The sequence below is a fragment of the Mirounga leonina genome, unplaced genomic scaffold, assembly GCF_011800145.1.
Source record: "Mirounga leonina isolate KUSES-001 unplaced genomic scaffold, KU_Mleo_1.0 Mir_104, whole genome shotgun sequence".
NCBI lineage: Eukaryota > Metazoa > Chordata > Mammalia > Carnivora > Phocidae > Mirounga > Mirounga leonina.
This window is the reverse complement of record NW_023270231.1, coordinates 16,785,250-16,800,223: the sequence shown is the minus strand read 5'-3', so window position 1 is coordinate 16,800,223 and position 14,974 is coordinate 16,785,250. Positions and strand designations below refer to the sequence as shown.

Genomic DNA, 14,974 nt, shown 5'->3' with positions numbered 1-14,974 from the left:
TATGCATGTTCCTAACTATACTATTTTAATTGCAGAGACTTTATGGCATTTAAAAATATCTAGTAGGGATTACCCCCACCCCACTGCCCTTCTTTTTTAGTTTTCCTGGCTATTCTTGATTGTGTATTATTTCATACCAGAATCAACTTGTTTAACTCCAGGAAAAAATAAAAAAAAACATCTTCAGTATTTTCATGAAGATCATGCGAAATGGATATATATACGTGGGCTGAATGGACATCTTTATGGTATTGAGACATTCGATCTAAGAACATATTATTATCAGGTGGCTCTTTTGGGGGCACAGGCTCTTAATAGGTTGAATTTTGTCCCTCCCAAAAGATATACTGAAGTCCTACCCCTACTACCCCAGAATGTCACCTTATTTGGAAATAGAGTCTTTACAGAGGTAATTAAGCTAAAATGAGGTCATTAGGTTAGGCCCTAATCCAATATGAGTGGTGTCACTATACAAAGGGGAAATTTGGACACGGACATGAGCCCAGGGAGAACACTGCATGAAGTGAAGGTAGAGGTCAGGGTGAGGTGCCAGCAAGCCACTGGCAACGAGGATGGGAGCCATGAGACAGATTCTCCCTCATGGCCCTCAAAAGACACCAACCTCTCCTGTACCTTGGTCTTGGACTTCTGGCCTCCAGAACTGTGAGACAAATGTGTTTTCTAAGTCCACTTGGCTAGCTATGCTTTGTTACAGCAGCCCCAGCCATCTACCACGGGCCCCTGGGAGGGTCTCTTGGGCCGGAAGTGAGCAGGCCAGCCACAACTTCAGGACATGGGGAAGCACTTGTGTGCTTTCCTACCCCTGACCTCAAGCAAGCCCAGCCAGGCCCGCTTCTTGCCTGCCTGAAGTTGGATGAGGGAACCAATGAATGCATTGGAAAGCTGGAGGTGTGACTTCACTCTCAATGGGTGGCCAAGCCCATTGAGGTCAAGGCCAATGAATGAGTCATCTGTGCAATGTGGCTCAGTGAGTCAGGGAGGGCCAGGCAGAAAGCCCAAGTTTGGGGCATATTTTCTCTTCCCTCTCCTTTGGAACCTAGAATTGGCCCCCTAAAAGTCATCAACCCAAGAAATAAACAGTGAAATAGTGTAACACACCACCCTCATGACACACCCACTGTGTGCTGGGGCAAGATAAGGACAAAGGACTTAGAAAACAGGGAGAACGAGTATGAGGCACCCAGCTGTGCCACTTACTTGCTGTGTGCCTTTGGATATGTTAGTGAACTTGTCTGGGCCCGGGTTCCTCTATCTCTTCTCGTGGGGGTTGGTGGTGGTACCAGTCTGACAGGGTTAGTGTCACGGCCATACAAGGAAATGAATATAAAGCACCTGGCAAAGGGCCAGGCTCAGCGCAAGTGCTCAACAGAGATTGGCAATGATTATTAATAAGAACTGCCCCTAAGTAACTTACCCACAAAGGCAAAACTGCAATCCACAATTCTTGAGTCTTCGCCTATGACTTTGAACACACTGCAGATAACCCTTGCCCCTCCTTCCTTAGGGAAGTTTGGAAGAGACCAACCATGATCTCATTTGCTCCCTCTACCATTAATTAGTGTTTTCTAATTATGAAAAGGAAATTATGTCTCAATTCATACTGGTCTCAAAGAAATTACAACAGAAAGGTGTCATTTCTCACTGTGGCGTCAGTCCCCCTGGCAGCCCAGGGCGTGGCTCAGGGCTATGTTGGCAGGCTGTGTCCTTGGTTCAGGGACAAGCCTATCTGAGTCATGGAGGCCCTGCTATTTCCTGGTCCCTCTCCTGGGCTCCTGGGCTCATCTTCATGGGTTCGTTCAACAAACCTGCTTTGAGGTTTGTACCGGGGACCAAGAGAGGCAAGAAGCCATGTCCCTGCCTCCAAGCTAGTGGGAGAGACAGAAATGGTCAGCCATGGAGACTTCACACAAGATACTGGGGCTTCATCTGGTCCCACAGAAAATCTGAGAGTTGGTCTCTTGAGGTTATTTTTTTTATTTTATTTTTTTTAGATTTTATTTATTTATTTGAGAGAGAGAGAGAGAATGAGAGACAGCGTGAGAGGGAGGAGGGTCAGAGGGAGAAGCAGACTCCCTGCCAAGCAGGGAGCCCGATGCGGGACTCGATCCCGGGACTCCAGGATCATGACCTAAGCCGAAGGCAGTCGCTTAACCAACTGAGCCACCCAGGCGCCCGGTCTCTTGAGGTTATTGCTGTCCCATTTTACAGGAGAGGAAACTGAGGCTCCCGGGGGAAATGGTAAATAAAGCCCATCTCTCAGAGGCCTTTCATCCAGACATTTCTATTCTATTATCAGTCCTTCTGTCTCCATGTAGACACCCTCTCCTTTGGGCATCTTTCCCTCATAACCTTCTCCTAGCTGGGTAAGGGTCCCTTTTTTGGCCTCCCCAGTCTGTACCCTGACACTTAGTACCTGAGTCGTACTCATTTATTAATAAGTGTGTCCCCCTGTCAGAAGCTTGTTAATTGAATGACCGCAGTGTTTTAATTCCTGTCCTTAAACATTTTACCGAACTGTATTTTACTGGATGTAAGAGGTCAGCAATTCTAAGGCCCCCTCACTAATTTATGCACCATCAGGAAAGAAAATGCTACCAATTAACTATGTCAATTAACTATAATATGCCTCTGATTGGAAGTTCCATTCCACTTTGAGGAATGATAAAATTTTTTTTTTTTAAAGATTTTATTTATTTATTTGGCAGAGAGAGACACAGCGAGAGCAGGAACACAAGCAGGGGGAGTGGGAGAGGGAGAAGCAGGCCTCCTGCAGAGCAGGGAGCCCGATGCGGGGCTCGATCCCAGGACCCTGGGATCATGACCTGAGCCGAAGGCAGACGCTTAACGACTGAGCCACCCAGGCGCCCCGAGGAATGATAAAATATTTAAAAAATGTGCCTTAGGTGCAATGAAATATAAAAACAATTACTGCTTTTATTTATTTTTTATTTTTTTTAGGCGGGGGAGAGAGAGAGAGAGGCAGAGGGCAGAGGGCGAAGGAAAATCTTAAGCAGGCTCCACGCCCACTGCAGAGCCTGATCCCACAACCCTGAGATCATGACCGGAGTCGAAATACAGTCAGATGCTTAACTGACTGAGTCACCCAGGTGCCCCTACAATTACTGCCTTTAAACACATCCTAGGGGAAGAAGAGTTTATAAATACCCACTTATTAATAATAACAGAGTTTACTAAACACCCTGTGCCAGGCATTGTTCTAAAGTGCTCTTCATTCAGGATCTCATATCAGAGGTTGGCAAATTTTTCCTGTAAAAGGACAGAGGTAAATATTTTAGGCTTCATGAGCCATGAAGTGTCACAACCACTCACCTCTCATCGGAGTGCAAAAACAGCCCTGGGGGATATGTAAACCAACAGGTTGGGTATGCTCCAATAAAACTTTATTGACGGACACCAGAATTTGAATTTCAGGCAACTTTCATGTGTCACAGAATATTATTCTTCTTTCGATTTTTTTCTACAACCATTTGACATGTAAAAACCACTCTTAGCTTGTGGGTCATACCAAAAGAGGGAGTGGGCTGGATTTGGGTCAGGAGCTGTAGTTTACTGACCCCTGTCCCATATGCTCTTCACACGGACGGGCCCTACAAGATGCTATTTTTATCCTCCTTTTACACATGAGGAAACAGAGTCTTTGAGAGGTAGGGTAACTTTCCCAAGGACACACAGCTGATGTGTGGTCAAGCTGGGAGTCTAACCCAAGCAGTCTAACTCTGTAACTTGTCCTTAACAAGTTACCCTAAGTACAGTGAATATGGTTTACCCTAAATATGGTTGGCTTCTAATATTTTTAACTTTTTCCCCTGATTACAACAGTTCCACGTTCGTGTTGAAAAATTGAAATCATACAAATTTATAAGGACGAAAATGAAAGTAACTCCACCCTCCGGAGATAAACACCGGGTTTGAACACACAGCTCTCACATGCTGACTAGATTAAGAATGTTCCGAACGCTGTGTGACTTTGGATGCGTGGCCTAACCGTTCTGAGCCCTTGTCTCTCAAATGAGGGGGCGAGCTCAGATGACACAGCTCCGCAGGCCCTCTCAGGCCTGCCTCTGGGTATGTGTTTGTAAGGGTTGTGCAATAGCAGCTGGTTCTGTCCTAACTGCCTTCACGTGGAGGGTAAAGTCACCCCTTGCCAGCCCCTGGAGATGGGTCAAGTGGTCCCTGTGCATGGCTCATCCAAATCCCAAGCACTGAGTGAATTCGGACAGCAGGGACATCAGTGCCTGACTCGGGGGTCCTAAGAGGTTCAGGGTCCCTCCACGGCTAGTGCCAGAGACCCTTCTGCCCAGTGAGCAGAGCTCCAGACAAGCGGGGAGTCAGGGGCTTCCGCCAGCACCGCCTAGGATGGGACCTGCACAGGCAGAGGCCTTAATAGACTGAGGTTCCTACGGCCGGAGGCCTGGGCCCCGCTCCGTCTCAGTCAGACGGGGCCAGGCTCTGGATCTGTGTCTGATGACTACCAGCTGTGTGACCTTGGGCACATTCCCTCTCTGAGCCTGTTTCCCTGCCTGAAAAATGGGGAGAACAACCACCTCACAGGATCACTGATTAGTTTTGTTTTGGTTTTTTTTTTTTAAAGATTTTATTTATTTATTTGACACAGAGAAAAAACACAAGCAGAGCGAGCAGGAGAGGGAGAAGGAGAAGCAGGCTTTCCGCTGAGCGCAGAGCCCGATGTGGGGCTCGATCCCAGGACCCCGGGGAACCATGAGCCCAGCCGAAGGCAGACGCTGAACCTCCTGCGTCACTAGGCGCCCCGCATGATTAGTTCTTTAGATGATACTGTAACGCAGCTGGCACAGAGCTGAAGCTTAGTAAATGACATTTCTGACCCCTTCTCTTCATCTACTTTTCAACAGTATGCTTTTGAACAGCTCTTCCCCCATGCCGCAGATTACGAACCTACTATATGCCACGGCTGCATCCAAGGTCGTAGGGTGTGGAGGTCCAAAGATGAGAAAAATAGTCCCTGCCCTCACGTAACTCAGGGAGGGTAAGATAAGGATCAAAGAGACTTTTACACAATCAGAATGTTTGAACAAAGTCCTCCAGGACCCAAGGGCAGGAGAAGTTAGCGACACCAGGGAAAGCTTCATTGAGATGCCACTTTGGCTGGGTCTTGGCGGATGGAGAAAGATATGGCTGAGCCCAGAGAGGACAGCATCCTGGAAGGCGGAGGGGGAACAGGGTGAGCAAAGGTGTGGGGGTGGGAACACAGGCTCAGGGAGTTTGCCCAGAGAACAACAAGAGAGCCAATCACAGTAGTGGGGCTGGGCCGAATGGATGGGTGAGGCCAGGGGTGGTGTGCCTTGGGTTCGGTGGGAAAGGAGGAGTCATGGAGGGTACGGAGCAAAAGCAGGAGGTGCCAGACAGCACAGTCGAAGGCCTGTGGATTCTGAGAGAACATGACCGGTGGGAGCCAGCTCCCTCTCCTGAGAGCATCCATTCTGGGCATGACCCTCTCAGGCCCTTTCTCACACATGGTCTTACTTAGTTCTAGATGGATGGTATTCCCGGTTTACATAAGGGGAAACCAAAGCTCACACATGTTAAGCTGCCTGCCCAAGTTCACGGGGTAGACAGTGAGCTGGGGCCATCTGTGAGAGCGCCACCCTTTCTCCCCCTGTTCTGGGACCCCAGGGCAGATCCAAAATCCATTCAGAGGGCAGGATTTGGATAGGGCTTGTAGGCTAATGCCATCCCGGGCTACACTGAGTCCCCCACAGTCCTGGGGTACTTGTCATTGCTGCCATCACAGGAAGGAGGGAGTGCAGGCTCAGTAAGGGGAAGTGACTTATACAAGGCCACACACTGAGGGTGGGGAATCCAGGCCTTCTGAGTTCAAACCCTTCCCGCTAGCCCCCACTGCCTCCAGGTTTATCTCTAAGCACATCTAAAACTGGAAAGAGCCCAGGTCAGAAAGGCCCAGTTCCCTCCCAAGTCAATATTCACTGATTTCATGCTCCTTCATTGCCCTGTGCCCTCCAGGCCCATGACTCCAGTCCCAATACCATCACCATAGGCCAGATTACGTTAGGCCTCTCTCTGACTCAATCTTCAGCCAGCAGCAGCCTCTCCACTGCCTAGACTGGTGTCTTCTGTGGCTACACCTTTACCACCACACCCCCTGACCCGAGCCATTGTGTTAGTCGGTCTCAAGGAGGGACCTTTTCCTGAACTGGGCCTCTGTTCCAACCACACCTACCAGTGTTTTGTAGTGACCTTCTCCGCAGGTTCTGATGCCAGACCCTGAAACATACATGGCTTGCTGGGAAGGGGAAAACAAGAGATTTAGTGAATCATAATGGGAAGGGCTAAGGTAAGGCCTGGGTCCCTTACCCTTACCATCTCTCACTTAGGCCTCAACCCATCCACAAAGTAGGCAGTTGTAAACCCATTCTACAGATGTGGGCTTAGAGGCTCAGCAGAAGCAAAATAACAGCACGGGGGTTCAAACTATGCTCTTTCCAGAAAAGGATAAAGAGGAAAAACCCACAGAGCTCAGCAGACACCTGACTCCAGGGCCAGACTGTGCCACCACCACTATAAAAGCTGTATAAAAAGTTGGTTTTTTTTTAAATGTGGATAGGGGAAGATATAATTAATGCTCCTGGTTAAAAAAAAAATGGGGCAGATAAAGTTGGTATGCTGTGAAAAGTCAGCAGCTGTAACATTTTATGATTCAATGCAAAAAATATGTAGAGTTCCTCAGCTGAATAAATAGTATAAACAAATAATTTTTTTTTTTTTGAAAAGGTATAGGGAGGGTGTTGCCATTATCTGACGACCTCTTTGCTGTCCTCAGGATTCATCTAAAGGTAGAAAATGCCCTTAAGAAAATGTACTCAACCCGGAACTTTTCTAGAACGTAGACAGAAAGTCTGAGCATGTGTGAACACAGAAGCTAAACAAGACAAATGCAGAAGTTGCCTCTGATGATATAGTCCACAGATCAACGACACAGAGTCCTTGAAATCCCCATCCCATCCCCCCTCTCCACAGGAGAGGGGAAGAAACCGCAGAATGTTCTTGACTCGGCACCCAGACCGGGTGGCGCAATATTTGTTTGTGTACCTAGCACATCGGTGCCGCCCTCCCCTGCCCAGGGGGCCGTCACTAGGACTCCGCGCGGGTGGCCGCATGGGGTCTTCCCAAACGTTCGTCCTGGACTCCTAAAGCCCCGTGGCACTGGGTTTCGAATTCAGCCCCTATAGATGACGAGGGTCAGGGCGTGGGGACTGAAACCCCTTAGCTTAGGGCATAGTAGGCGCCCAAACAGCATATACAGAGCTGTCTTAAGCGAACGTGGCCAGAAACGTGTCCAGTGACCCCTGGAGGGCGCTGTCGAGCCACGCCGGGGGGGGGTAGTCGCCTCCCCAAACGCCGAACCCCGCAATCCACCACCGTACCTTACGACCCCACACTTGCGATTTCAGTCCCTTTACCCGCCTTTCTCGGCTCCAAATCCTCTAGGAACAGAAGGGCTTCGACTGGAAGGCATTTTACTTGTTTAAATGTGTTTTTCTTAAGTAACAGGACAAGTCTGGGAAACCTGAGCCGAAGGCATTCCCCTGAACTTTACCCCAACTCACCCCGGTTGTCCTTAGTAGGAACATATCCATAGGCAAACATTACATTTTCTCCAACCCTAATTTCAGGTTCCTCTCTGTTCCCCTACCCCCAGCATTGTGATATTGGGCAAGTAAATCGCTTCTTCTGGGGAACCTGAGTTTTCCGCGGCTACTGGTGACGAGGAAATGAGCGAAAAGGGCACACGTGTATGCAAAGGCGCAGGAAGCCCCTTTCCGTTCCGGGCGGAGGGGGCGCGGGGAGGGGGAGGGGAGGGACAAGGGAGGGGGAGGGGAGGGGAGGGACAAGGGAGGGGAGGCCGCTGGCCCGCCGCCCGCTCTCCCGGCCGTTCGGATCCCGGAGGTCAGCCCTTGGCTGGCAGCGCGCCCGCCACCTCTTCTCCCCCCTGGGCCCGGAGAGCGGCGCAGGCCGGATCCCCAGGGACGCGCCAGGCGCAGGCCGGACGGCCGGGCTGGGGCCCGAGCCAGCAGCAGCCAGCGGATCCCGCTCCGAGGCGGATGACGTCTTCGCCTCTGGCTCCGCCGGCGCCGAGCCGGGCTGGGCGGGTGACGTCACCACACGGCCACGTGATCGTCATTCAAACAAACAACTCCCTCCCCCTGCGCGCCCGCTCCGCCCCGCCCCGCTCCGCCCCCAGAGAGGCCACATATAAACGCATTCCCGCAGGCTGGGCTCGCTGCGAGGGACGCCGGGCTGTAATAGGTGTGAGTGGGGCTGGAGGGGCAGTCGGGGGAACAGCAAAGAAGCCTAGGCGGCCGAGAGTCCTCCGCGACGCCCCCTCGCTCAGTCTAAGGGCAGTCTGGGGTTCGGCGCAGAGAGAACTAGGGTCGGGCTTTTCTTCGAAAGCCGCTGCCCTGCCCTTGGCTTCCGAGGACAAAGAGCACCGAGAACGGGCACGCTGGGGGCGCTAGGGCCGGCCATGGTCATGGAAGTGGGCTCCCTGGACGCCGGAGGCCTGCGGACGCTGCTTCGGGAGCGCGCGGCGCAGTGCCTGCTGCTGGACTGCCGCTCCTTTTTCGCTTTCAACGCCGGCCACATCGCCGGCTCGGTCAACGTGCGCTTCAGCACCATCGTGCGGCGCCGGGCCAAGGGCGCCATGGGCCTGGAGCACATCGTGCCCAACGCCGAGCTGCGCGGTCGCCTGCTGGCCGGCGCCTACCACGCCGTGGTGCTGCTGGACGAGCGCAGCGCCGCGCTGGACGGCGCCAAGCGCGACGGCACCCTGGCCCTGGCCGCCGGGGCGCTCCGCCGCGAGGCGCGCGCCGCGCAAGTCTTCTTCCTCAAAGGTACGCTCTCGGGGAAGCTCTGGCGCCGCTCGCCCCCCGCCGCCTTGCCGCGGGACCCCTGGCCCTCGGCCCCTTGGGGCTGCCCCACTGGAGCGCGTGGGCGCCCGAGCCTTAGTCCGGGGACTTGTCGTTGGCTTTGTTTGGCTTTAAGAACAAAGACTTGCCTGGGCATCTCCGGGGTAAACGTCAACCCTGGTGGGCGCGGGGGTGGGATGAAGGTGCCCTGGCCCCGAAGATACTAATGGAAACAAATATGTCTCTTTGTCTTCCCAGGAGGATATGAAGCTTTTTCAGCTTCCTGCCCAGAGCTGTGCAGCAAACAGTCGACCCCCATGGGGCTCAGCCTTCCTCTGAGTACTAGCATCCCTGACAGCGCCGAATCAGGGTGCAGTTCTTGTAGCACCCCACTCTATGATCAGGTTAGTAGGGGCCTGTGTTGAGGGCGGGGGGAGGACCAGCTGGCAAAGGCCTGGAAGAGCAGTACTAGTGAGAGTATTCCAAAGTAACCTGCAAGTTTATAAGGGAGGGGACACAGGGCTATTAATTTATCCCACGGTCTGATGGAGGGGAGTCTAACTGCTGGCACTACAGAAATGAACTTGAGGCACATGGGTTTAGTTCCCTATTTATTTATACTCTAACAGCAGTGCTAAATGCCCCCGGTACCTGCAACTGACTTCTCCAGCAGGGAGTTTTTGTGGGTGTGGGCACCGGCCTTGACTTTGAGCAAAGCTTGACAAGTCTTGAATATTTCTGGATTTCAGGGTGGCCCAGTGGAGATCCTGCCCTTCCTGTACCTGGGCAGTGCCTATCATGCTTCCCGCAAAGACATGCTGGACGCCTTGGGCATCACTGCCTTGATCAACGTCTCAGCCAATTGTCCCAACCATTTTGAGGATTACTACCAGTATAAGAGCATCCCTGTGGAAGACAACCACAAGGCGGACATCAGCTCCTGGTTCAATGAGGCCATTGACTTCATAGGTAAATGGACAGATGTCTTGGACTTCTGCCTTGCTCCCCCCATTTTAGTCACCGAGCCCAACTCTGTGGCAAGGACTTGAATGACATTCGTCTGAGCCTTTCTCCATACATTAAATATCAGTCTGGTTCTGGCAATATCCCTGCAAAATAGGGATTTGATGTCCCATTCAACAAATTAGCAAACTGAGGGTCAGAAAGTTGAATTGACTTAACCCATCCAAGAGCATTCTGCTTGGTGGAGATGCCTGGTCTTGGTTTAAATCCCTTACTGTTCTTTGCACCTATCTCTGGATAGGACACACGTTTCTTAGGCACCTTCTGCCTGGGGTTGGGGTTGTTCCCCTGAGCTCTCAAGTAACCAGCCACCCTTTGTTTTCCAGACTCCATCAAGAATGCTGGAGGAAGGGTGTTTGTCCACTGCCAGGCAGGCATTTCCCGGTCAGCTACCATCTGCCTCGCTTACCTCATGAGGACTAACCGAGTCAAGCTGGATGAGGCCTTTGAGTTTGTGAAGCAGAGGAGAAGCATCATTTCCCCCAACTTCAGCTTCATGGGCCAGCTGCTGCAGTTTGAGTCGCAGGTCCTGGCCCCACACTGCTCAGCAGAGGCTGGGAGCCCTGCCATGGCTGTGTTGGACCGCAGCACGTCCACCACCACGGTCTTCAACTTTCCTGTCTCCATCCCCGTCCACTCTGCGAACAGTGCATTGAGCTACCTTCAGAGCCCCATTACGACCTCTCCCAGCTGCTGAAAGGCCACGGGAGGTGATCTCCATAACCCACTGGGACTCTAGGCTCCTTGAGGAGAAATGCAATAACTCTGGGGAGGGTGCTTGTGAGGGCTGGTCCTTATTTATTTAATTTCACCCCGAGCTCCAATGGGTTCCTAAGCAGTCATAGTGATGATGTAGCATCAGGATGTTTGCTGAACGCAGCACATTCGGGACCAATATATATATATATATATATATATATATATAGTGGGTACATCGAGTCCCTCTGACAAAAAGGGGCAGAAGAGAAAGGACTCTGTGTATGAGCCAGTTTCTTTTTGCTTGCTCCTGTTTTTTGTAGGAACTCTTCATGCTTGACATACCAGTATTATCATTCCTGACGACACATACCTATGAGAATATACCTTATTTATTTTTGTGGAGGTGGTCTGCCTTCACAAATGTCAGTGTCTACTCCTAGAAGAACCAAATACCTCAATTTTTGTGTTTGAGTACTGTAATATCCTGTAAATATATCCTAAGCAGGTTTGTGTTCAGCACTGATGGGAAGCACCAGTGTTGAGTTTTTTTAGTTGCCAGTGGTTGTGTGTTTATTTATAAGCTGAAATAATATATTTCTTCTTTTAAGAAGACATTTTGTTATGTAAGGATGACTTTTTTATACAACAGAATAAATTATGGCATTTCTATTGAAATCTCAATGCTTTATTTTTTTTAAAGATTTTATTTTTATTTATTTGAGGCAGAGAGAATGAGAGAGAGAGAGCACATGAGAGGGGGGAGGGTCAGAGAGAGAAGCAGGCTCCCTGCCAAGCAGGGAGCCCGATGTGGTACTCGATCCAGGGACTCCAGGATCATGACGTGAGCCAAAGGCAGTTGCTTAACCAACTGAGCCACCCAGGCGCCCTCAATGCTTTATTTCTTGGGCAGCCCCAACTAGTCCCTCTCCCATGAGTGAACCAGAATCTGCACAAGGGCCTCGCAGATGTGTGTCTTGGGATCTGGTCTTCTACTACTTGGGGGCCCTTCCAATCCAAGATGGTTGGGTTACAAGGGAGGTAGAAAAGTGTGATCTATCATGGAAAACCAGGTACTGCAGCTGAACTCTTGAGTATCAGATCCAGGTGACCACCCACATATTCCTACCATGTTACACAGGGAGCCCAAGTGTTCCCAGAGCCAAAAAGGAATGACCATTTGCTTGGGTTGCCTTTTTTATTTAATACTTTACCCAGGATAATATAAAAAGCCACCTTTTCTGAGCTGTGTTGGAATCATGAGGACGATGGTTTTCCAAAACACCTGACTTAAACGTGACTGCTATGTGTAAGGTGATGTGTGCTACTTGTTCCCCAAACAGCTCAGCAGGACCCTTTTGCAGACAAAGATGCGGAGACCCAGCAGAGCTAAGTGGCAGTGGGGCGAATTGGGCCCTACATCTGTTTTGTTCCCTAATTCTATGTGGCTTGCACTTTATCACTTGCTTCTCTCACGTGCTCTCTTTTTTTCCCTCGCCTTTGAAAAGACCTTTATTCTTATGAAAAGAATATGAAGTGCTATGAACAAATACAACACAGACAAATCACCTGAAATTCCCACCCCCGACCTGATCATTAAAGCTTTGGAATACATCCATGCTAGCATATATATATGTGTGTGTGTATATATATATATATATATATATATATATATATATATATACACACAGAATTTTTGGTGGCTGCCTCCAGGTCACTTGCTGGTCTGATTTCATAATTTTGTTGAAGATAGGCAATCAAATCTGATTTGCTCAGGGCAAGATTCTGGATTTTTACTCTTGCCGAACGGGCCAAAACAAGGTGTAATTGACTACCTACCCATAATCCAGTCTATAATGTTGAATTAAATAACAGTGAAGCTCTTGGGTTACTGGCCCCATAGCTCTGGTCCCTCCCCCCCCCACACACACTTGTTTCTGGACAAAGTGATGTAGGAAGCAGAAAAGGAAACCTCTTACTTCTCCAGTAGTGCCCCTGAACAGTGGTCCTGGTCCTGCCAGGTCATTTAAGACCTTGACACCCAATCAGTGTCCTTGACCTTTCCCCATTGGTTCACCATCTGCCACTTGACTCTCAATGACTGAAAGATCCCTGTGTTTTAAGTTCTAAGAACTTACCCTGAGCTGGCAAGCTCATTTCCTTGGCTGGGCTTTCAACTGCAAGTGTGTTCACGCCTTTCAAAACAAACTGTACCCAGTGTTTTTATCAAACCCTAGAAATTTACTATGGCGAATATCTCCTTTCGTGGAAACATACCAGCAACTTCAAGTCCATGGCAGATGCTGTGGCTGACTTCCCTGTGGGCTCAGGCCATTGCTTTCTGCTTGGCAGGCACTGGCTGAACCAAAATTAATCTCCAGTGTGATCCATGCACTGGAAAAATACAGCGGCTGCCTAAGGGAGCCACCAGTGAAAACAATTCACTCACTTCTCCCAATATAAGCTGCTCCACTCCCACCAGCTCAGGAGAGTAGGGATGACAGCCCTCTTGCTCCATGTATCTGATTCCTGGTCTTTGGGCCCTCTGGAGTATGTCACTTTTGGCCTGAGACTGCTTTTCTGAGGGGGGGGGGAGGGAAGTACCTCATGATGAGGAGAAAGATGCTCAAACTATTAAAATGTTTGTTTCTCAAGGGGAGATTGAAATAGAGACAAGTCCATCATTTACTACTTGTAATGTGGTTATAATAGCTCTTAATTTTAGAGCTAGCACCGCGTGCCAGCCACTGTGCTAACTGCTTTATGGACCTTCACATGAAAACCTTCAGCAGCAGCACCCATTTTACAGAAGAAGAAACTGAGGCTCAGAGAGAGGAAGTGACATGTCCAAGTTCATACAGCAAGTAAACAGCATTGCAGAGATTGGAACCTGGGTCCAAAAGAAGAATGGGAACCGAAGTCCTAGTTCAGTCCAAAAGACAGCTTGAGGAAGTGGGGAAAGGGTGAATGTTATAGCCAACCAGACATCAGCATGGTTTACCACATAATTTGGGGGTGGAAAAGCTATTTATCATTTTGGGCCTCAGCAACCTTACTTGTGAAATGGGATAATATAACCTGCTTCACCTGTGAGGGGGAAATAGGCTCATGAATGTCAAGTGCCTGGCAGGTACGGGGCCCTGGAGGTACACTAAGATCCCATCCCCCATTCCTAACAACTTCTAGCAGTTTTCTGGTGTCAGTTTTCCCACCTCTAAAATGACCAATTTGCCCTGGATCTAATGGGTAAGATTCCTCCCAGCCTTAGAAGATGCATCAATGCATTCTTTATGCTTTTCTGTGGTTTCCATTAGGATAGTTCCAGCCCCAAACGCCTCCACCGCATCCTCTCCTTTCCTTGGAATTTTGCAGATCGTAGCTAATTTGCCTCGGACTTACAGTCTCTGGAGTCCATTTCCCTCCCTCCCTCCCCTGCCCATCCCGGATGACATCATGGGGTGTACACCTTTAAGATTATATAAATCTGTGATCCTACAGTGGCCTCCATCCCCATGGTAACGCGGAGGAGTTTCCCTTTTGTGAGGAAAGCTGTCATGTCACTTCCTGCTGCTGACAAATCAGTTTAGGAGATTAAAATAAAGGCGGGGGGGCGGGGGGCGGGAGCCGGGCTCCGAGAACTGCTGGCTGCGGTGGTTTCTGGTTGCCATACACAGAGGCAAACAAAGCCGAGGCCACGCGGGGGTAGCCCCGCCCAGCGCCCGGCCGGCCTCCGGTTTCCCACACTTCGTCGGCCCGGCCGGTGGCCCAGGTCACCCCGGGAGGTTTTCCTCCGCAGGTTGCCTTCTGGGGAGCAGGTGGGAAGGCTGCCCACCTCTGGGGACTTTTGGGGGGCTCTGTAGGGCCAGCCTGCAGGAGGACAGCCTCTGGGTCCAGAGGAACCTCTCCTCGCCTTTATCAGCTCAGAAGGTAGCTTCCTTCCCTGGAAAACAGAGGGTGTGCGCGGTGAACGCGCCGAGCAGAAAAAACTGCTCTGCTAAGGAAAATACCTTAAACGCACTTTTTCTTGGTTGTGTCTTTTTAGGCTAAGCAGCAGGTCCACTCATTCATTCATTCATTCAACAGATATTTACTGACACCCTAGGCCCAGGGACACTTTGGTGCAGGACAAGGTTCCTACTCTCCAGTAGCTAATAATGGGGTGGGGGAGTGGAGAAGAGGGCGATATATAAATAAGATACTTAAGAAATAAGATGAGGATGAAGGCTATGAAGGTGGAATAATAAAAGGGGAGGCTCCTTTAGATTTTGGTGATCAGGGAGAGGTGGCCGAGACCTGAGAGCTACAACCCA

General features: G+C 50.2%; 1 protein-coding gene across 1 annotated transcript; it reads left to right on the top strand.

Annotated features, from left to right (window-relative positions):
• Positions 1–8,325: 8,325 nt before the first annotated feature.
• DUSP1 (dual specificity phosphatase 1) lies at positions 8,326–11,348 on the top strand. Its single transcript, XM_035014367.1, has 4 exons — positions 8,326–8,930; positions 9,204–9,349; positions 9,695–9,914; positions 10,295–11,348. The coding sequence occupies exons 1-4, from the start codon at positions 8,564–8,566 to the stop codon at positions 10,663–10,665; spliced, it is 1,104 nt and encodes a 367-aa protein (XP_034870258.1). The 5' UTR covers positions 8,326–8,563; the 3' UTR covers positions 10,666–11,348.
• The last annotated feature ends 3,626 nt before the right edge of the window (positions 11,349–14,974 follow it).